The sequence below is a fragment of the Pteropus medius genome, unplaced genomic scaffold (assembly GCF_902729225.1).
Source record: "Pteropus medius unplaced genomic scaffold, Ma_sr-lr_union100, whole genome shotgun sequence".
NCBI classification, from domain to species: Eukaryota; Metazoa; Chordata; class Mammalia; order Chiroptera; family Pteropodidae; genus Pteropus; species Pteropus medius.
In genome coordinates, this window is record NW_024347852.1 from 658589 (window position 1) to 681553 (window position 22965).

Below are 22965 nucleotides of genomic sequence, written 5' to 3' on the forward strand. Positions count from 1 at the left end.
CTACGCCCCGCCCGGCTCCCCCCGCAGGCGGTAGCGGCGGCGGCGGCAGCGGTGGCGACATGAGCAGCGGGGCGGCGTCCGGGACCGGGCGGGGGCGGCCCCGGGGCGGGGGGCCGGGACCCGGGGACCCCCCACCCAGCGAGACACACAAGCTGGTGGTCGTGGGCGGCGGCGGCGTGGGCAAGAGTGCGCTGACCATCCAGTTCATCCAGGTAGTGGGCCCTCAACCGGGGGGGTGCCCCCGGGACCCAGAACTTAGCCCTTGGGTGGATCCCTGAGACCCTGATTTCCCCTCGATTTATCACTGAGACCCTCCTGTGAGGCCCTCTAATCTTAAAAGTTCCCCTCAGATTCTGATCCTGAGCCCCCCAGGACCTCCACCCCTCTACATGAGGGACCGTCCTCCGATACTCATCCTGAGACCCACCGTCCTCTCCCAGACCCCCCTCTTCCCTGCTGGCTGGCCTTGAGCACCTCCTGGAGCATCCCAACCATAATTGCCCCATTCAGATCCTAACTCTCATGTCCCCAACTGCCACCTCCCTCACCTGAGCCCCATCTCAATCCGAGACAGCTCCCCTCTGAGCCACCAGAGCCTAACTGGGAGACCTCCTGTGCCCAAAGCCTGAGATCGCCCTAGCTGCTAAAGCTGCCTTCAGGACCTCCCCAGAATCTAGAAACCCAGCCTTGCCCCCTGAGGCCCATCTGGGACCCCCAGTCCTGAGGGGCGCTCAGACCCAGAGTTCAAAAATTCCTGCCCCGAAGACCCCACATTCTGTGGCTCCTTCATCCCCGCAGACCCACACCTTCGCCCTCCCCCAAGAAGAACCAACCGCTCCTCCTGCTGGAGTCCTCCACTCCAACTCCCTGAGCCCTTCTCAGAAGCTCTGGCCAGCCCCCCAAGTCTCCATGGAAGAAACCCAAGACTCTTGACACCCCCAGAAAAACCCTGGGGACTGTCTTTTCCTCCATAAATACATGTCAGAGTCTCTAAGACTAGACACGCACCCATGGTCTATGACAAACCTTGAAATGCATCCGAATTACCTTGGGGCTGTCCCCGAGTTCTCACCCCTGAGCTTCTCCTGGGGTGCTCTGAAGACACATCCTAATCCCCCCAGAGCCTGGTCCCTACACCCTCCCTCCAGGACAAGCCCTCATCAAGCAAACTCCCCACCCCAGCAGACCGGATGCAGCCCTCAGACCCCCAGCTTTCAGATCAGCCCTTCACTCCTGAAAATGCACCCCTGCCCAGGGAACCTCACCTCCATTCCCAAGGGAAATCCTCCCGCCCCAGAGAAACCCTAGAAAGGTGTCTGCTCCTGAGATGCTACTGCAGAGGTCCCTGGGCTCCAGACCCATCAAGAGGCCCCAGCCAGCACCTGCATGGGAGCCCCTGTCTCTGTAGAGAAAGGCCCTGGCCCTAGGCCCTTACTCCCAGGGGCAGACCCGAAGCTGGCCAAAGGCCTGGCTGGAGGCGGGCGGGCGGGACCCAGGCAGGAAGGGAGGGGCCCAGCCTGCAGGCGGGGCAGTTTCTCCTAAGTCGGATTGGAACCGGGACCTTCCCTTGGGAGGAGACACTAAAAGCCGCCCCAAGGAGGAGGAGGGGAAGGAGGAGGAGGAGGGGGAAAAAAGGGACGAAAGAGAAAGAGGAGGGAGATATACAGACAGGCAGATATTCTGGGCAGCGGGTCCCAATAACAAGCACATGTTATGTCTGGGCCGGATGTTAAATGCTTAGATGGTAAATGGATTTTCCCTGAATCTCACAAACACTGGATTAAGTTCATGTAGCGCTATTTTTACCCTCATTTTCTAAATGAGGAAACTGAGGTACAGAGAAGGGAAGTGATTTGTTCAGTGCCACACAGCCATGACGTCATCTCGACGTGGGAGATGTACTCTATACCAGAAAGAGGGAGAAAACCAGGAGAGCTTCAGAGACAGCACTGGAGAGAGAGGTCCGGGAGGGACAGAGACCAGAGGGAGGGGGACAGAGAAAGGCAGGCCCCTGGGCCAGGGCTGCACCATCTCTGCCGGGGCACTAACGATACCCTCTCCACCACCCCCCGCCAGTCCTACTTTGTGTCTGACTACGACCCCACCATCGAAGACTCCTACACGAAGATCTGCTCGGTGGATGGCGTCCCCGCTCGGCTGGACAGTGAGGGCAGCGGGGCGCGGATGGGAGGATGGTGGGGATGGCCAGGGGGAGCCTCGTCCCCACGGGAGCTCTGTTCCCTTCTCTGCAGTCCTGGACACTGCGGGCCAGGAGGAGTTCGGGGCCATGAGAGAGCAGTACATGCGCGCCGGGCACGGTTTCCTGCTGGTGTTTGCCATTAATGACCGGCAGAGGTGAGCGGAGCAGGGAGGTGGCAGAGCAGAGGGGACCAGGGCCGAGTGACTGACTGGACCTCACGCCTCTGGCTTCATCTGCAGTTTCAATGAGGTGGGCAAGCTGTTCACGCAGATCCTCCGAGTCAAGGACCGTGACGACTTCCCCATCGTGTTGGTTGGGAACAAGGCAGACCTCGAGACACAGCGTCAGGTCTGGGAGCCCCGGGGACCCCACGTCAGCCCGCGAGGCTCCTTCCATCTGGCGCACCTCCTGCCTCTCTTCACAGCAGCATCCTCCTCCGGCTCGTCCGGTCCTGCCCCCTCCACTGTCACACACCTCACAAGAGGTGTTGCCCCCAAGTTGGACCTTCTGAGTCCCCAGCATTGCACACAGGAGTTCCCAGGAGAGGTGGCTAGATGGAGAAAAGGGCATCTCCCCGTCCCCGGGTCAAGCGGCTCTGACTCGGACCCATCCCCGCCTCTTGTTCTCACCTAGACTCTTGCCCCAGCCTCCCATGTCTCCCCGCCAGCCTACCTCCCACTTGGTCCCCGCTGCCTCTGCCCCTCCCTTGCTCTCAGCCCTCTATGGCCCCCCAGGGCCCCTGGGAGAAACCCCCAGCTCCGCCTGGTGCTTGATTTGATGCCCACCGCGTTGTCGTCCTCCTCTTTCTAAGCTTCCACTGGTTCCCCATGCACGGGGACTCTGTGAGCCCCACACAGAATGCAGCTTTTAGATTAAGCCTTTGGGGATTTCCAACCCCGGGAGCTTGGCTCAGGCCTGTGCCAGGAACACCCAGATTTGTCTGCCCAATGAACTCGAGTTACACAATACCCAGGAGGGCAAACGCCTGAGCGGCCTTCCTCTACTCCTTACTCAGATGGCGCCGAGCCCCCTCGGCACCCCCCACGATCTCTCCAGAACTTTCCCTGTCCACTTGAGCCCCTGCAGTGTGTAACCCCCATACAGAGGACAGAGTGTTACGTCTTCCTGTCTGCCCTGCCCCCGCTGGGACCCCCGAGTGCAGGGACCTGATTCCTCCCTGTGTCGCCCCCAGGTCCCCCGATCTGAAGCGTCCACCTTCAGTGCCTCCCACCACGTGGCCTACTTCGAGGCCTCGGCCAAACTGCGCCTCAACGTGGACGAGGCCTTCGAGCAGCTGGTGCGGGCTGTCCGGTGAGCCGAGCCCCTCCCCTTCGTCCTTGTCCCCAACCCCTGTGGCCCAAACTCACCAACCTCTTTCCACAGTAAGTACCAGGAACAAGAGCTCCCGCCCAGCCCGCCCAGTGCCCCCAGGAAGAAGGACGGGAGCTGCCCCTGTGTCCTCCTGTAGCGCGGGCACGGGAGGAACCACCAGCACGAGCTCTAGGGACCAGCCGCCCTCGCCCAGCCCGTTCCCCGATCTGGGACACACTACACGCCCTCCTGCAGGTCCTGGCCTCCTCTGGACCGCTGCCACCGTGTGCCTTCTGCCTACGCCTCCTTTCCCCACCCGAGCCCCCGGTGGGGGTACGGGGCTCCCGGGCATCCGGGTCACTGCTGTATATAACCCCCTCCCCCAGAGAAATAAACATCACTGCCACTGTCAGGAAGTGCTTTTTTTTTTTTTAAAGGGAAAAAGGGCTAGGGGAGGTAGGTGAATTCTGGGCACACGTGCTAAAGCCTCACCCCACTTAGGACCAGTGGATCTGGAACCCTCTGCCTAGCGGGGGTGTGGGGACCTCGAAAAACAAAGCGAGCCTCGCATGTGGACCCCTACATTCCCTTCAACAGGACGAGTCCACCCTTTTCTGTCTTGGTGGATGTTTGCTGGGATGGGGTTTAATGTCTGAAAAAGAATTTTTTTTTTCCTGGAGCATTCTAGAAGTGCACTGTTCAATATGGTAGCCAGAAGCTACACAGTTCCTCAGTCACGCTAGCCACATTTCAAGAGCTCAGTATTCGCATGTGGCCAGTGGAGTTCTAGAAGGTACTGGATCCTGGAAATGGGCAGCAACAGCTACAAGCTCTGCCCGCCCCCCGCCCCCAGTGTACACTGAGAAAGCCCTTTGGGTTGGAGAACGGAGAAGGGCCAGGTGGGTGGAATGGTGTGTCCGAGCAGCCGGCTGGCGATTTCTCAGTTCCAGAAAGCTCCAATTGGGCTGACGCTTGGGTCCAAACTCTGAATCCAATGTGGGGCCGGTGTGGACACACCCCATCCGAGCCTCTCTCCTGGGAGGGCTTCAGTGTGGAGCATTTTAAGGCCACCGCAAATTAGCTGCCAACACACTTCGGTCTGAAAACCCTTAATTCCCCCCGCATTCATCCCAGAAACCCCAATTCTGTGTTCTACCTGGGAGGCTGGAGCCAGACCTGGAGACCACCGCTCAGCCATAACCTAAGCCCCTGTGACAGGTATCTTTGAACCCCAACACCTACTCAACACATGGGGCCAGACCTCAACCCATGTGTCCCCAGACCCTGGAACTTAGACCTCCACCTGACTGTCACCAACACTCTGTCCGCCACCACCCCCCCCAGTAGATTACGGTCCTGTATGGGCCTCACTACCTCTGCCGAGTGCCTCCCAGTCTTCACATCTGTAAAATGGGGGTGACTATCCAGCTTCCCAGGGCAAGAGGCCTTGAGGAGCCAATGTGCCCACAGGGATGGACATAGCAGGGCCTGGGACATACTAAGTGCTCAGTCTCGATGACCAAGGCCCCAGTGTTCTGCCCCAGAACCATGAATGTCCCTCTGTATTCCAGATTAGAACAATGATTAGCTGAATGTCCCTTTCCGGGTTTCAGTATCACAGAATCCTTGGCCTGTGCTCAACCTTCCGCCCTGGGAATAAGCCTTGCTCCGATGTATTGTGCCACAAGATCACTCACCCTCCCCCAGAACCTTTGCTCACCAGGGACCCACCCCTGTGAGATAGGGAGGGGCTAGTGGGGGGATATTCCTATCAGTTTCTCAAGCTCCGACACCTCCATCTAGGCCCCAGCCATGGGCTGAGGCACTCTCCTAGGACAAGGTCTGAGACCTTTCTGCATTGTCTAACGGGGCCAAGTTCTGGGTGGGAACAGCCCACTTCCTGAAGGACCGAGATGCACTTGGAGAAGCTGATGAAAGCTACTGTTTGCCCCCAGAAGAAGGTGCACGGACACACCCACGGTTACTTGCAGCCATTTTTGGAAGGTTCGCAGCCACCATTCCAAGCTCGACAACGGTGTTGGTGTGGGGCCCACCTAGTTGGCATCTCGCTAGGCACGTGTGTGTGCCCAGGCGTCTCTGGTTCTCGCCCTCCCCTGGGTGCTGGCAGGCCCTGTCAGTGATTACGTCTCTCCAGGTTTCAATGGCCATCTCTTCACCCATCACAATTGTCCCCTCTTCCCTTCTTGTCATCTCTTGGACCTCCGACAAGTCTGTCAGGGTCTCCAGCCACGGGTAGGAGCTGAGTGCTTCAAACACGTTTCCTTTATCTTGACAAAAACCCATTTTACAGATGACAAAGCTGAGGATGGGGGCTGTTCTCCAACTCGCCTGGTTAGTGCCGGAGCTGAGATTCGGTTTGGGCCGTTGAACTTCAAAGGGCCAATCACAGGGTGATTCTAACCCCACCGTCCACCTTCTGGCCACTCCATCCACTTTCTACCCCAGAGCTCCGACCTGGGACAACGCTGACCCTGGAATCTTTGGCCCCAATGTGCCCTTTCTGCTCAAAGGCTGCACCCCCAACATGCTACGGGCCATGGTTCAAGGACCATGGCTCATTTGCATTGCTCTGAACTAAGATTCTAGAAAATTCACGGCCCATCGCTGACTTTCCCATTATAGTTCTCAAACGTTACTACCCATCCTCCATTCGATAAAATTAGGGCTCTAGTTATCAAGAGCACTGGAGATGGTGCAGACATCAAGGTTCTAGAATAAGGTTCTTCTCCTGGAAGAGCATCTAGAATGCTGACGACGTTCCCCTAAATTTCACACTGGGTCTCTACCTACTGACCAGCCATTGCGATGCCGGTACCGGGCTTCTAGAATACCGACAGTCCGTCTTTCGCAGTGTCCGGGCTCTGTAACCGTGGCTTATCACTACTTTATAGGCTGAGTTCGAGAACACAGCCTTTGGACCTTCACATTTCCAACCCTTGTTCTAGAACATGACTCCTCAGATTCGACTGTGCTTTAGAATCCTCCCAGGATTTTACCAAAAAGTGGGTTCTGCTTCAGTAGATCTGAGACAGAGCCCAAGAGTCTCCATTCACGCTCTTGGGACACCCCCAGGGGGGCGGTCCTGGCCCACGCGCCGAGCGGCAGCGAGGCTGGGGAACAGAACAGACTCCATGCTCACCTCACAACTGTCGGTTTACTCGTGACCCTGTGGTTTCAGGGCTCCAGAACACAGAGACCTCCCCACCCCCAATTCTACATCAGGGAGCCAAGAGAAAGCTGGTCAACTCCTGACAATTGCCACTGCCCGTACTGGTTTAAAAATACATCCAAAAAGTCCTATGCTCAGCTCCGCTCTCACTGAGTGTGTGCTGGGGGCCCCGGGGCCTCCTCTAGTGAAGAGGTGGCAGAAGCAGTGGTGAATGATGACAGAAACATCTCGTGGCTACCGCCTGGCTCTCTCCCTTGGATCACGCGCTCCAGGGGAACCCGGCTGCCATGCTGTGAGGACACTCCAGTTGCCCTATGGGTAAGGTCCACGTGGCAAGGAACTGAGGCCTCCAGCCAACAGCCACTCCAAGCGAGCCACCTTAAAAGCAGATCCTGCGATTCCAGCTAAATCCTTGTTGACTGCCACCCTGACTGACGACCTGTCTACAACTCTCATGACAGACCCTAGGCCAGGATCACCCAGCTAACCCGATCCTGAATTCCTGATCTTCAGAAACCGTACAATGATCAATGTTTCTTGTTTTAAGTCACTAAATATTGGGGTGGGCTATTTGTTACACAGCGAGACATTACGAATACAATGACCCCAGCCCAACTACCTCCCAAGGGGCGGGGGGCTCCAGAAAAGCCACCTTCCGTTTCCGGACCCTCTGCCCGTGCCTCCCCAGGGCCACCCAGACGCCGCAGGACAGAGCCACTCCAGCCGGCCGATAAAGTGTTTGCCGTTGGGTTTTCGTTTGGCTGGTTGTGTGTACACAGTGTGTACAAGTTGAGTTGTACAGAAGCCCAAGAAAGAGCAAGAGACAACGGTGGGGGGGAGGTGGGGAGCAGAGGGGTGAGAGAGAGGAGGGGAGACCGATAAAAAATAGAACCACATCCAGACGACAACGGGATGGGGATGGTGTGTGCGCTGAGGGCAGACACGGACGAACCGCAGTAGAAACGGAGTGGAAGAGGCAAAGGGAGGGGACCGGGACCCTTCTCCCCTCTTCGCCTCCCCAGCCTCCCGCCCCAGGTATGTACAATAAATAAGATTAAAAATAATTAACAAGATGCGTTTTCCCCCTCCCGCCGACGCCGAATGCCCTGGGGAGGGAATGGCCTTTAGCAAAGATCTTGGCCTGTAAGGGGGGGCTCAGGGGGAGGGGGTCCCCCAGCTCTCTGAAGCCGCCCCACCCCCCTCAACCATACATAGACTTTTCCTATACATTATGTACAAGGTGGAGGGGGCAGGGCTATGGCCGTGGAGGGGGGAGTGGGGCAGGAGGGGAGGGAAACTGGTACTAAATAGACATTTATACATATATATAAATAATTTCTCTGTACACCGGACAGTAGGAGGATGGGGAGGGAGTGGAGAGGGCTTGCGGGGGGGGAGTCGAACTCGAACCCTGCCCAGTGGGGGCAGCATGGACACACCCTGACCAGCGACTCCCCGCCTTCCCCGGCAACGGGGCCTGGGGGCTAGTGCCTGAGGACACAGTTCCGTCCCAATTCTCCGCTCATGGAGGAGGTGGCCCCCCCAGGCCGGGGGAGGGGGTCACCCACAGCGGCTGTGGGCCTGTGCTTGGGCCAGCAGGTCGCTGAAGGAGTCGAAGAGCTGTTCCAGCCACGGTTGGTTCCGCATGCACTGCTGGACCACCTCCTCCTGGCCCAGGTCCTCCGCACCGCCCTCGATGGCCAGGGTCTGCGGGGGTTAAACACGGAGCTGGGGCAGGCGGCCTCTGGGGCTTGGGGCGGGAGAGGGCAGGGGGCTCAGGGATCAGAGTCACAGGGAGTGAGGGGCTGGGGGCGGGACTCCTGGGTCTGAGGGAGGAGGGGCCGGGAGTCTGGCCTCCCGGGTCGAGGGAAGAGCGCGAGGCAGAACCCCAGGGCGACGCACGCTGTGGCGGACTCACCTGGTCCCGGCAGCGCAGGAAGGTGTGGTATTTATAGTGGTGGAGTGAGTGGTAGAGCGTGTAGTATCCCGACTTGTCCAGCTCAACCTTGAACTCCTGGGCAGATGGGGTGGAGAAGCCTCAGGCCCCGCCCAGCAATGGGCGGCCCCTCCTCCCACCCCGCAGGCCCCGCCCCTGCCCGGCCGCCTCCGCCCGGCCACCCCTGCCCGGCCCGCACCTGGGCTCGGACCACACTCCTCTTGAGCTTGCTGAGCGTCTTGCGGTTGTAGGGCTCCCCGGCCGGCCGCAGCCGCACGGCCCCATCTTCGGGGGAGCCCTCCCCGCTCTGCTCCACCTGCAGCTGGGGGAACGTGTGCAGGGCGTCCTGCGGGGCGGGGGTGGGGGGGTGGGGGGGACGAAGGGTCAGCGAACAGCTTCCCGGACCCACACACCCCAAACCCGCCACCCCGTTCTCCAGCTCCCTGAGTCCTCAGATGCCTCAGTTCCCCCCAGCTGCAGATAAAGAGAGACACTCGGAAGGAAGTCCTCTTCTCCTCAAAGGACACAGAAGCCTAGGCCCATCTGGGGCCCCGCCCAAGATGCTCAGAGACACCTAACATTGTACTCAAAATTCTAAGAGCCAGCCTCACGTCCAGGACCCTCGGTGGCAAGCTAACATCCGATCTCAGAATTCTAAAAGCGCACTAACGTTCCATCCCATAACCTTCGGACCCACCCTGATGCAGGCAGACCTCAGAGGTGTCACGGGTTCGGTTCCAGACCTCCACAATAAAGCGAATGTCACGATACATTGAGTCACACTAATCTGTGGTTTCCCAGGGCATATAAAAGTTACATTTATACTACATTGTAGCCTGTTATGTGTACAGTAACATTCTGTCTAAAACAAGGGACACACCTTCGTTAAAAGATACTTTATCGCTAAAAATGCTAGCCGTCATCTGGGCCTTCAGGAGTTGTGATAGTTTTGCCAGTAAAAGGTCTTACCTTGAATTTGTAAAAAAAAAAAAAAATGCAGTATCTGCGAAACAAGGTGTGTCTGTGTTCTATAAGGCAATTCTCAACCCTGACGTGACACCTCAGACCTCTCAGAGCCGGACTGGCAGTTCCAAAATTCTCAGTCATCCTCGCCCCCCTCCGCCGGAACCAGGGTTCCAGACCTGATTAACATCGTATTCCCTATTTTCTGGGTCTGACTCACAGCTCACCAAGGATTTTCAGAGCTGGCCGGAAGTCCATCCTAGAATTCTCAGAACTAGTCTCACGGCCCCGCAGGCTTTCCCGGGCGGATGAACATTCCGTCCTAGGATTCCGAGTCACCCTAACATCCTACCCCAAACTTCTCAGTACCTAACATCCAACACTAACATCCCCATTGGGATCCTGGGGCCCGATTTTACTTTCTACCCCGGAATTCCCCTGGCGCCGCCCCGATCACCCACCCCGGAGCCCTGGGCCATCTCAGAGGGAGAGTACTGGACCACTTGGTACTGAAGCCTGACTCCTGAGAGCCCGCACTATGCCAGCGGAGAATCCACGAGAATCCGAGCGGGCCCCGGGCGCAGGCCCGGCTACCTTGTCCCCAAACGTGCGCTCCCTTAACCACACTCTGCTGGGCCTTCGCGGCAGCTCCCACTGCACTCATGGGCGCCCCCATCGCAATCGCAGCCGACCCCGCATCTCGCGGGCTACCGAAACGCCCCAGGATTCAAGGGCTACCGAAATGCTCCCCGGCGCATGCCACGCCGAAGTTCTGGACCTGCGGGTACTCAGAAACACCTCCTCGACTCTCAGGGTTCGGAAACTCCTCCGACTCCGGGAAGGTACTGAACGCCCCAGACCTGCGGCTACCGGAAACCCCTGACAGCCCCACCCCCGACCCGCCTCCCGGCCACGGCCGACCCTTCCAATGATCGCCCCTCCGGATGCTCTGGGGACCACCGCAGTGGCTGAGGGGTACGCGTGTCTTCCACGCCCGCCTCGGGGACCCAGGCACTCCTGCCCAGGCCTGCCGCGCACCTGCAGGGCTGGGCTCAGCGACAGCCTTTTCAAGACTTTCTTCTTGTGCTCATTCAGGAGGCCGTCGATCTTCCGCATGGGTGGGAGGTACAACTCGTCTGGAAGATGAGGAGGGAGGGTCAGAAGGGCCACGGCCCCACGATGCACCGGGCCCCTCGCTCTTTCCTCCCCAGGCCTCAGCTCACCGTGCGTGTCCTCCAGGGCCTGGATCATGTCCGGGTCGAGGGCCGTGCTGACCAGCATCTCCACGTAGCTCCGGTACATCTCCCGCATCGCCCGCGTCTTCAGCAGACGCCCGGGCACGGCCCGCTCTGGAGGAAGAAAATGGGACATGAGCCCATTGTTCTGACTTTTTCTGAGGCCACCTGTATGGCAGACTGTGTTCCTGGCGCCAGGGACCAGGAGAGAAATCTCTGCTCTCTCGGAGGCCCAAGTCGACTGTGGGAGACTGACAAGCAACGCGCTCCGCTGGCAGAATCACAGGCACTGTCAGGAGCTGTAGGGGCAAGTCGGGGAAAGCGTCTTCAAGGTCACCCAAGAGCTGAGTCTTGAGTGACAGGAAAGAGCATTCCAAGCCGGTGAACCTCATGTCTGACTAGTTCAGGCGGCTGCAATAAAGGCTAAAGAAGCGGCATAGTTGGTTTCCAAACCAGTGAATCAAGTCAGAGAGATCAGATCACAAAGGACAAGATTGAGAGAGATAGGGCCAGAGAATGCACGTATCGGTGCGGGGCAGACCACACGGGGCCTCCAGCAAGAGATGGAAAGGACAAGCGAGCGCTTTTCCTGCTGGGTACTAGGGAGCCATGGAGGGCTGTAAGCAGGGAAGGGTGAGGATAAGTGTAGAAAGGCCCCTCTGAGGCCATGTCGGGGATAGAGTAGATGGGTGAGTCCAGAGGTCAGGGTCATGGATCAGGGTAAGAAAGAATAAGACTGGAGCAGGGAGGTAGGGACGAGATACAGAGACGGAGGGGGCGGAGGGCCAGGGCTGTGGGTAAGAGGACAGGGGATGGGGCAGTCAGGGGAGGAGGGGTAGGCCGAAGAGTGGTACCCAGAGGGTCTGGCCTGGTGACTGGGTAGCCAGTTGGGCTATCCCTGAGCTAGAGACCCTAGGACAAGGAGCTCAGTGGGAGCTGAAGGGAAGGGGGTTGGAGGAATCCTGGAGGGTGACCAGGAGGAAGAGACGGGCCTGAGGTCCTCTGGAAAGGTGGGGGAGCCTGCCAGGTGACAGGTGGAGAATGAGAAGCAACAAGGCCAAGGACAAGACTTGGGGGACACTCACGAGAAACCCGAGGAGTGTTGGGGAGAAAAGAGAAGCTGGAGGGCCATGAGAAGGCCCCAGAATATCCCTTAGGAAGAAGCATGAGAAGTGTCCAGGTGATTTATCCACACAGAGGGGCCTTGGAGACAGCTGTTTTAAGGGGCTCGAGTGCCCACTTGGCAGTGGAAGTCAGACCCTGTTAGACTTGGGCCCAAACCCGCCTACGGCTCCCATCTCGCTTGGGGCAAAATCCTGCGAGTGAGGTCACAAAGCCCCAGGTCCCTCGTCCCACCAAGACCTGGTCCTGTTCCTTCTCTGCCCTCACTTCTCACCCTCTCCTCTTACTCACTATAGCCTTTGGCCTCCTTCCTGATCCTGACATGCCTAGCCTGGAATGTTCTCTCCCCCAAAGTCACATGGCCCAGCTACATTCAGATCTCTGCTCCAATGTCCTTTCCAGAAGCCTTCCCCAAATCCCTAAACATCACCCAGTATGCTGCCTAGATCTTCTTCACCGGATTTATTTTTTTTAACTGCCTTTAATCCTCCCCAGCCGTCTTTACACTGATGGTTTTTCATATTGTTTTGTATTCTATTATATAACATATTTATCTGATTGACTCCCCTGGCTAAACTGTCAGCTCCTGTGAGGACACATTTTTGTGTATTCTATTTATTACTGGCACCCCAGTTGTGGCATATAGTACATACTCAATAAACACCTTCAGCAAGAGGATGAGGAAGCTGGATGGGCTCGGACTGAAGAAAGAGGGAGGGAGGACATCACTGCAGCCTCTTTCTAATCTCTCATTGTGAACACAAGAAAGGGGAGCATTAACTTCGAGCACGTGGAGGGTGGCTGGTCTTGGACAAGCAAGAGGCGTGGTTCTGAGGCCTCCTGGACTGGGCAAAGGCTTCAAGGGTATCCCCTTGCCCTGGACGAGCTCCTGGGCTCCTGGGCTCGGGAAGACAGACCAGACCCAGACCCAGACCCAGAGGGAGATACTAACCCTTGGCAGAGAAACTGTTCCCCTAAGAGTGTAGAGTGTAGTTTTCCCGTTTCCCAAACTCAGAAAACACAGGGGTGTCATGCATGTTCACGGCAGGCAGCATTATTCACCATAGCCAGACAGCGAAAAACCCAAATGGCCAGCGATTGGTGCATGGATAAATAAAATGCGGTAGATCCACACAATGGAATATTATTCAGTCATGAAAAGGAACGAAGCACCGATAACATGTTACAACAACATGAATGAATCTCAAGAACATTGTTATTTTAGGCAAATCTATAGAGATAGTCCATTACTGGTTGCTTAGGACTAGGGGGAGGGCACAAAGGGGAGTAATGGCCGAAGGGTGCAGGGTTTCTTTTTGGGGTGATGGCAATGTTCTGAAATTGCCCAGACAAACGTGCAACTCTATGTCTCTGCTAAAAGCCAGTGAATTATGTTTTAAATAGGTGAATTATGTGGTATGTGAATTAGATGTATAAACCCGTTTAAGAAAAAAAGAGAAGCAAATTGAGGGCCAGAGAAGGAAAAAAAAACAACAAAAACCTCCAAATCCAGCCCTCTGGTAAACCTCCCCGCTTGCCAGCACTTTCCTGCCCTAGCTTCAACTGCTTCTACCTGCCCCAGTTAAAAGACTACATCTCCCAGGCTCCTTGGCAACTGTGTATGGCCACATGACTAGTTCTGGCCAATGGGATACGAAAAGACAGGATGTGAGCCACTCCCACTCAGCTCTGGTACTTAAAAGGAAGGTGGGGTCATTTCTCTGCCCTTGTGTCCCTTCCCTACTGGCAGGACTGCAGCTCCCGGGTTGCTGGGCTGCCTCTGACCATTCCGGGGACAGCAGAGCAACAGAAGGGGAAGAAAGCGGGACCCCGGACAACCTTAAGAGCCTCTTATTCTTCAGGACACTCCACGTACTTGAGGGTTTTGATGGATAGACAGTTCCACCTCTGACTTAACTAGACATTCGTTGAGTCTCTGTTAAAACAGCTACCCTTGCACTATAACTGAGTCCTTGAGCAAGTCAGGTCACCTCCCAGTGTCTGTTTGCTCATCTTTAAAATTAAGGATAATTTTACAGCACCTACCTAAAGATTTACGTAAAGATAAAATGAGCCACGTGGAAAATGCTTAAAATAATGCCTGGCAACTGGTAAGCACTCAAGAAAAGTTGACCGTTGTATTTATTTTACGTATGTGTACTTAAACATTTTGTTGTTATTGTCGTTATAGAGCAGACATCATTCTAAGCAATGGAGTTCACACCTGGTGCCTACTACAGGCAAGTATTCTATGTGCTTTATCTATTGCTAACCCATTTCACAGATGAGGTCACTAAGGCACAACGAGGTGACGCCCCCTTTCTGGAGCCACCCAGTGAGGCATGGGGAATGCCACATCTCTGGGCCTCCAGGACAGCTGTTGGGCCCCCATCTTCCTCGGCCCTCAGAACTTGCCTATTCTGAGATAAAACGGTACAGCGCTGGAGAACGGAATCTGAGGCTCCGCTGGCTACATTCCACCTTGGGTGGGATGCCACCTCCCAGCCACGCTGCACTCCTTTGGTGCCTCAGTTTCCTCATCTGTATATGAGGATAACAGCAATATCTACTTCCTGGGACTGCTATGAAAATTATACACGTTAACATGCATCAAGAACTCAGAACTGACAGCTGGCGTCTAGTGAGATGCCACGAAATCACCAGCTATTGTTAGTATTTTTTATTTACTTATTGTTACGGTCTCACTGACACTGCCTGGAGCCCTCTGGACTGCCGTCACCCATGCCTCCTTCTGAAGGCCCCGGAGTCACTTCCCCAAGCCGCCCCGCCAGATCCGTGCCTGCCAAGGGCCTCACCGTCCTCGCTGGGCGCTCCAGGGGATGACTCTGAGTCCGAGGAGCTGCCTGGCGGGCCCCCGCCCGCCGAGGCATTGCCCGCTGCCTCCTTCAGCCACTTCTTCCTCTTCTTGGGGGGTGGCTCGGCCTTCACCTTGGCGGGCCGAGCCTTGGGCAGTCGGGAGGTGGCGGGCTGTCCCGTGGCGAGGCTCCGCTCGGGCCGCGTCTGCCGCCCGCCTGTGCCCCGCTCGCCCCGCAGCGGCCGCTCCCCACGTGTCACTCGCTCCTTCTCCTTTTCCTTCTCGACAGGCCGTGGCGGGGATGGCTTCTCAAGGACAGGGGGCTCGGCCATGACCGTCTCGGGGGTCTGCTCCGGGGGCTTCTCAGATGTCTTGTCAGGGGTCTCAGGCTTGGGAGGTGGTGCTGGAGTCTTGGGGGGAGGTGCCGAGCTGCCTCCGGCCGACGCGGGGCCCTTGGCCTGTCCGGAGCGTCTGGAAAGGAACACAGAAGGGACAGTAGCCAGCGGCCCCCAAGAAACCCAAATTGTCCTCCTTGGGACCCCTCTGCTTGGCTCATAGCTCTAAGCATAGAAGCAGCTTCTCCCTCACCGAGGTGCTGTCTCCCTCTCTCTCCGAGTCTCTGTCCCCCATCTTCTGTCCCTCTGCCCAACTCTATTTCCTGTCTGGCACGTTCCACCTCCTTGCCCGGTGGCCCGGGCCGCCCCCCGCCCCCACGGTACCTGACGGGCACTGGAGGCCGGTGCCACGGTTTTCGAGCACAGACCCTCACATAATCCTTCTTGTTGACGTTCTCTAGGAACTTTACGTAAAGACGCTGGTACCGATTCTTTGCGTCCCCAAAATACCCCAAATACTGTGGAGGGAAAGAGGCATATGAGCAATTTCTTCAGCCGCCCCGGTCAGGCGGCCTGACACTCAAGACTCTGTCACGCTGGGCCCCCCCCCCGAAGTCCTTGCCACCCCCCCTCCACAGGCTTACATTACTGGTGGCACAAAACTGTCGCTGCCCGTCCTTGATCTCCGGAGTGAACTTCTGCAGCAGAGCCTTCTGGACTCGCCAGATGGGTGGCGGCTCACGCCCCGTCTGCAGCGCCAGCTGAGGGCACAGCAAGGTTGGTAGGGTCGGCCCCCATTCCTGGCCCCCTGACCTCCCCACACACCGCTTAGAGAAAAAGCATCGGCGTCAACAAACATCGATGAACGTGCAGCTGACCGACAACGTCTTTCGGCCTCCTGATGTTCTCAGCCCCGGGGACGTAGCTGGAGTCTGGCCCTGTCCTCCCACGGCTCATCCAGGGATCTCTGGACGTTCATTCTCGGGCTACGAGGTCTCAGTTTCCATACGGCTTTATGGTGTGATGGTACAAGCCCCCCACGTGACTCCAAGTAATGACAAAACCTGAGCGCCCGCCCACCAGGGGTACAGGGGTGAACGAGAGCGACAAAGCTTTTTACATGGGGGTCTCCGTCACAGAGGTAACAAGACAGACAAGCAAATAAACAAAGCAGGGCGAGGCTGTGGCTTGTGCCAAAAACAAGACAGCTGACAAGTTACCCGAGACCATTTATTTCACCAGCCTATCCACAGCGGCGCAGGATGTGGTGACAGGAAGCCTCCCCCGTTCTCCACCTCCTCCAACAGGCTCAGCCCCTCACCCCTATGCCGAAGCCTGTGTGCCCAGGGCTGGGCACTGGGAACCGACGGACACTGAGCCAGACGCAGCCACAAAAAAATAACAGCACAAGTAATAAATGTACTAAAGGTGGATGCCCCAGAAACCTAGAAGGACCTTGAACTCCATCTGAACCCAGGAACGCTTCCTGCAAGAAGTGACACCTAAATGAATCCTGGAAGGATCATGTCTCCTTCCATGAGGTGACCGGATGATGAGCAGGGACTGCCAGAGAAAGTGTGTGACAGCTGTGGCTCTAGCAGAGAGCCACTGACAGGCACAGATAAGAAAAGAATAAAGACATAGCAGGGAATGTGCACCGGGCACCACGATAACCCAGAGATGAATGAGGGCATCCCCGCCTTCAAAGAATCCACAGTCAAGTGATCAAACAGGATTCAGATGACAGCTCCGATTGATGGATCACGGCTGCCCCAAGCGCCAGGCTCAGCAGAAGTGGATGGTGGGATCAATTAGTGATGTCTGCCCCTGGCGGCAGCTGAAGCATTGAAACCTGTGTGCCAGGTATAAGGTTTAGGTCAACTGCTTTCACATGATTTTTCGTGTCCGTCGGATCAGCCAGGGGAATGCAAATAAGGGGTTACCATAACCTGATGAAAATGAGGCCCGAAAAGGCTCTTGCCTGAAGCCTCGTACGAGAGCGAGCAGCAGGATGAGACAAGGATGGAGGTGTCGCAACCTCCAGGATACCACGGTTCCCAGTCCTCCCTCCCGGGTCTTCAGGGGCAAGGTCAAGGCCCAAGGACTGAAAAGCCTATTCCAAATCCTTTTCAAGGACATAGAAGTCTACTCCAAAACCTTCCAGGGCCCCAACGCGGACCCCACAGCATGGCACAGAGAGACGTTGCCTCCAGGTCTTTCCTTTCTCCTGGCCCTGCCTTGCAGGCCATGCAGACCCCTCAAACTGCAGCAGACGAGCCCCGGACTTTGACCTCCAGGCCTCTGCACATGTAGGGTCCACCTCGGGGTGCCTTCTCCCTCTCCATGTGAACGATATACCCTGTTGTAGTTCTCAGAACCCTTTGAGGAATCCACCAGAGGAACCTCCCCGAGCCAGGGGAGACCAGCCTTCCTGTCTCTTCCCGCTGCTGACCTGCCTCCTCTAAGGAGTGGGCTGATTCTAGCTGGACTCAGGACCCTGGGTTCATCGCATCCCAACGGGGCCTGATGTCTTCTTCCCAGGAGGCCCCTGCGCACCCCGCCCCGGTCATTGGAACCAATCTCCTGGCAATCAAGCTTGCCAGCTCCTCCACCAGGGCCAGTTAGTCCCAAAGCCCCACATCCTTCCTGCCTCTCATGTCGATCCTGTCACCCACCAGGCCCACCTTCCACTCACTTGGGAAGCTGTCCCACCCACAGCCCCGGCTCAATGGAAGCCGCAGCTGATTGGAGGAGAGCCGACCGGGGCAGCCAATTAACAGGCAAATCACAATCCTCATATTGAATCCCAAATGCTGAGCTGGACCAATCGGATTCCCTCCTGGGAATTTGAACGGAGACAAGCTGAGACCAGGGCAGTGAGCAGCAGGATATGAGTACGCTAGAAGCACTAAGCCTGGTGTTAGGAAGAAAAGCTGCTGGGTCCACTCATAGGGAAGTCGCTGTCACAGAACTGAGGCAGGGGACAGACAGTAAATCAGGACTGACACCTCCCCAGCCACCTCCCTGCAGTGGCCGGACAACCCAGAGCAGGTTCTCAAGCTGGTGCCCAATGATCTCGCTCCACGGCGATCTGGCCCCTGCCCACGTCCGCAGCCTTGGTGCTCACTGTCCAGCCACTCTGCCTCCTGCATCCCTGCACATCGCAAGCACGTCATGCTTTCCCTGACCACAGGCCCTTTACACAGACGGTTCTCTCTGCCCCGATCACCCTCGCCAGACTTTCCTCCATCCAACACACTCTTACATGCTCACAGTTTACATCCTGCTACATCTTCAACATCCCCAAGAGCTGAGAGTTAACATTATCACTCCCATGTTACAGACAGGGAGGCCAGAGCAGGGGCTGGGGGGATAACCCTGTGCCGTCCAAGTCAGCATCCCCTCCCTACATGCGGTTCTCGAGTTCCTGAAATGCAGCTGATCTGAACCAATACGTTCTTATGAGTATAAAATACACACTGGACTTTGGAGACGTGGTGTGCAAAATAGAACGTAAAACATCTCATTAACCTTTTCTACATCGATGACGCGATGAAATGACATTTTAGATACGCTGGGTTAAAGAAAATACATTCCTGTGGCTAACCTCGCCTAACTTTTAACTTTTTTAAAACGTGGACCCGAGAAAGTTTCAATGATGTATATGGTCCGTATTTCTACGTGCTGTCTTCATTGTAAGACAAACGACGGCCCATGGCCCACTCTAAGAGGTAAGAACAGTTTCTACATTTTTTAAGGATTGTAAAAACAAACAGAAAACCGAGAATATGTGGCAGAGAGACCTTAAGTGGTCTGAAAGCCTAGAATATTTACGATCTGGCCCTTTACAGAAAAACTGTGCCAAGCTCTGCACTAGAGGTTTGGCCAAGATCACCGAGATGAGTAACAGAAGCAAAGCGTATGCCTAGAGGGCACCTTCTACGTGCCACCCACAGTCGGAGCGCTGGACAAGCCACATGGCTGGGTCCTACCGCTGCACGAAGGAGGTACTGATACGATCGGCCCCATGTTACAGATGAGGAAACTGAGGCTCAAGAAGGTTCGACACCAGTCCTGCTCGCCAGTGGCGGAGATCCGAGCCAGCTGGCTCTCCATCGCCATGCGGCCAGCCTACCCCAACTCCAGGCACACGAGGGTCCCCAACATCTGCATCGGTGGCTCAGTCCTGGGGCTGCGTGTCCCCCATTTTAACATACGCATGTTGTATTTTAAGCATCTGAGTCCTTGCCCGGTCCCCTCCCCAGCCCTGTGCCAGCTAGGAGGTGGCATCAGATGGCCTTGGCTTCAGTCTTGGCTCTGCACCCACCAGCTGAATAATTCCCTCTCTCTGAACGTGAACTTCCTCATCTGTACATTGGGAAAGTCACAGTCCCTTGTGCCACAGCCGTGTTCATTCGGCCCGGTGCTGGGTGCCTAGCAGCACTGGCTGCTGACATGTCTGTCATTTGGCAGAGTAACAGAGTGGCTCCATCTGGTGCTGAGAGCATGGGTTCTGGGGCTGGGGGGGACAAGCAGAGCTCGGTGTGGGTCGCAGCTGCGAAAGCCTGGGAAGGCTAGTACCGTGCTGAGCCTCAGTTTCCCGCCCTATCAAGTGGGGATAGTAATCCCTACAAAGGAAGGTGATTAGAAAATAAAGATGGTGGTGATGACCACAGAACGATGTGAATTTACTGAATACCACTGAGCAGTACGCTTAAAAACGCTTAAAAAGCTTCACTTCGCGGTAGGTATAGATTACCACGATTAAAGAGAAAACAAAAAGATCAAACTAAATTTTGACTGTGACGCGCCCCAAATCCTGTCCCCCGAGGAGTCTGTAGCCATTCCCCTGATGGCTGTTTGTTCAATATCTTCCTTGTCCGTCCCAGGCTGATTGGCCAAATCAGCCTCAGAAGTCGAGAAGTTAAGATAAAATAATGTACGCAAGGCACTATGGGAGTGAGCGTGACCGTGGGGGACGCAGGAGGGCTGGCCAGGGAGTGGACGCACGAGACCTGAGGCACTGGGAATGTTCTGGCTGCTGGCTGGGTTGGGGTAGATGTGAGTGTCGATTCTAGCATTTTGCTTTACAACTTATACTTCCCTTCTGACTGTTGCTTTGTATGTATCAAATGTCACGCTAAAAGGTTGATAAAGTATGAGTGACAGAATATGATGCCTGGGGTGGGTGGGGCGGGGGCAGAATGAGCCAGAGTGGAGAGGAAGAGGACCAGCCAGGAGGTGTTGACGGTGGAAGCTAAGTAATGGCTACACCCAGTCCCTTATCCTACTGGCTCTGCTGCTTCCACAATAAAATACATTAAAAGTAATACAGGGAAAAAAAACACATTAAGTTCATCTCACAAAGCAAACTTAATAAAAACAATGGTCCCAATCCTTATAACTAATGAATCCCCCAATTTCTCCGTCTGTACTTTAGAAGAAACAGCCGAGATTAAATTAAACGTGGTAACGCATCAAGGGCTGAACACAGTTCCCCGTGGTCGATACCACCAGTGATGGTGACTCCTACAGAGAATGGCCTTAGCCTTCGGTGTCACCATCAGGGTGACAATGGCTTGCTGACCTTAGGACCACTCGTTCTGCTTCGTGCCCTTTGAGAAGCCCCACACAGGCATGTGATGTCACCTATCCTTGTCAAACACTTATGTTAATTCCCTGATTCCATTCTACCCGTCCAAGGAACCAAGCTCAGCAGAAGCCAGCAACCTTTTTCTGTAACAGGACCACAGCAAATATTTTTTGCTCTGCGGGCCAGCTAGGCTCTGCTGAAAATACCCCACTCTGCCACTGTACGGAGTAAGCAGCCTGCCGATATGCAAACGAATGGGCACGGCTCTGTGCCGATAAAACTTTATTTATAAAAACAAGCAGTGGGCCCGTGGGGGGCCGAGTGTGCCAGTCCCTAGTAACTGGAAGTGGTGAATGGGCTGGTCTGCAGAAAATGCTTACGACGTGCCTGACGTACAGCATTCCCAAAGCACCGGCTATTACATTAACAGGTGACCCCCGTGCACGCATAGGCGTGTTATGTCCATGCCTCAAGTGTTCACCAAAGAACATACAAAGCTGTACGTTCTTTGGCTTGTGCCATTACATTAGAAGGTCCACGGGACCAGGCTGGCACCTGCTTTGCTCCATCCCGTAACTCTAGCACCCAGAATCTCTGCACCAAACGGTTGACAGTTGTTTTTTATTTAAACGTGGCACATGCGTAAACAACATCACAAAGGTGGGCATGTCCGCCGCTGTGCCAGCGGACCATCTCTAGCAGGCCGGGGGGACTGTGGACTCAGCAAGGCCCCGGCCCGGGGAGCTGTCTTAGCCATTTCTGCACCTGCATCCGGCCTGTCTCAAACGCTCGACCGCCCTAAGCCAGCGCGCCCACCCGGGGGCCCGCCGGGAACTCACCTTGAGGGATGGGATGTCCTCTGCGCGGATGACGAACTCGTCGCGCTCGCGGAAGATGCCCTCCCCGCCGCTCTCGCCCGCCTCCTCGTCCGTCTCCCCGCACACGGCCGCCGTCTCCTGCTTCTTGGCCAAGTGCAGGGGCCGGGCGTCCGGTGGCTCGGGGTCATCGGGGGACGGCGCGGCGGGCTCTTCGGGCGGCGCCGCGGCCGGCGGAGGCGGCGGGGCAGGCGGCGAAGGCAGGACCGGCGGCGGCGGCGGCGGCGGCGGTGGGGGAGGTGGCGGGGGCGGGCGGGCGGAGTTGACACTGGGCCACCAGCGGGGGCGGCGAGGGCAGGGCTGGCGGCGGGGGTGGTGGCAGCTGGGGCGTCGGGGCGGGCGGTGGAGAGGGCGGAGGCTTCTCCTCCAGCAGCGGGGGCTCTGGGGACGAGAGGGGCGTCAGGGCTGGACCCCCGTGAACCCCCGTTCCCCAGAGTTTCGACCCGCTGCCCATCCACAGCCCTGCACGGCCCTCAAGTCCTCACTGCCCCTTGTATCTGCTGTCAGTGAAAAGCGCTCCCAGCAGGTTCCCAGATTCCTGTATGGGGGTCCCAACACAGCCCTCCTCCCACCCTGCACCCCAACATCCCTCCTGGTGGAACTGAGTTCTTCAGCTGCCACCCACCTCTGCCCCAAGTCTCCCCGTCGCCTCTACTCCATAATCCTCTTCTGCTGCCCTCGCTCCTCCTTCAAAACCTGTCTGACCCCCTGACTCACCTGTCACCTCCCCACCCCTACCTTCAATATCCAGTCCCTAGATGCCACAGGAAGCTCATGTCCCTTTAGCTTCTCTCCCGCGTCCTCCTCGGCCTTCCTACCCAGACTCCAAAGACCCTCTCTGTCTCAGGGTAGGTCTGTGTCCCAATACCATTGCTCACTGTCGCCTTGCCCACACCGTGGCCAGGAGTGTTCCTCTGACCCATCAAAACCTCCCCCCGCCATCATCACTCCCCTGTTCCGCCCCCAGCCTAGCTCCTTGCCCTGCTCTGCCATGCCTCGAGTTCCCAAATGCCATCCGCCACCCCTAACACCTCTTCTCTTGTCCCTGAATCTGAATGTCCCTTCCTTGCCAACAGCCCCTCTGCCCCTCATTGCCACCACTTCCCATAGCCCTTTGCGATGACCAAGTCCCTCCGAGACCCCTTCCCGTGCTACTCCAAACCCCTGACGCCCATCCTCATGCCTGTTTTAATCCGCTCAGGTCTCTTCGCTGCCTCAACGCCCTTGTCCGGCTCCTCCCGCCTCTGAAATAGCGCCCTCTGCGCTCTACCTCGCTTCCTGCTCGGCCGTCTCGTCCTCCACGTCTTTCTTGGCCTGTTCTCCATCTTCGGAATCATGCCCTTTTCCTTTCTGCTAACTGCCCGTGGGTTTTTGCAACATCCCCCTCTAA

At 56.6% G+C, this 22965-nt stretch overlaps 2 protein-coding genes across 2 annotated transcripts in view; one reads left to right on the forward strand and one right to left on the reverse strand.

Annotated features, from left to right (window-relative positions):
• The first annotated feature begins 18 nt into the window (after positions 1 to 18).
• On the forward strand, positions 19 to 3923 carry RRAS (RAS related). Its single transcript, XM_039878646.1, has 6 exons — positions 19 to 212; positions 2077 to 2164; positions 2253 to 2355; positions 2440 to 2548; positions 3393 to 3511; positions 3584 to 3923. Exons 1-6 carry the CDS (start codon positions 60 to 62, stop codon positions 3666 to 3668), a joined length of 657 nt encoding a protein of 218 aa, XP_039734580.1. The 5' UTR covers positions 19 to 59; the 3' UTR covers positions 3669 to 3923.
• A 3307-nt stretch (positions 3924 to 7230) lies between these two features.
• The window catches only part of PRR12 (proline rich 12), a 24427-nt gene continuing 8692 nt past the window's right edge, over positions 7231 to 22965 (reverse strand). Inside the window, 10 exon segments of the mRNA XM_039878638.1 lie at positions 7231 to 8408; positions 8620 to 8715; positions 8837 to 8983; positions 10639 to 10736; positions 10824 to 10949; positions 14774 to 15243; positions 15492 to 15625; positions 15752 to 15868; positions 21540 to 21833; positions 21835 to 21956. Coding sequence (XP_039734572.1) covers positions 8262 to 8408; positions 8620 to 8715; positions 8837 to 8983; positions 10639 to 10736; positions 10824 to 10949; positions 14774 to 15243; positions 15492 to 15625; positions 15752 to 15868; positions 21540 to 21833; positions 21835 to 21956 — 1751 coding nt within the window. The 3' untranslated portion in view covers positions 7231 to 8261.

Coding starts and splice junctions, on each gene's coding strand:
- RRAS (XM_039878646.1), top strand. CDS start 60: ATGAGCAGCGGGGCGGCGTCCGGGACCGGGCGGGGGCGGCCCCGGGGC. Junction 213..2,076: donor TGACCATCCAGTTCATCCAG/GTAGTGGGCCCT, acceptor ACCCCCCGCCAG/TCCTACTTTGTGTCTGACTA. Junction 2,549..3,392: donor ACCTCGAGACACAGCGTCAG/GTCTGGGAGCCC, acceptor TGTCGCCCCCAG/GTCCCCCGATCTGAAGCGTC.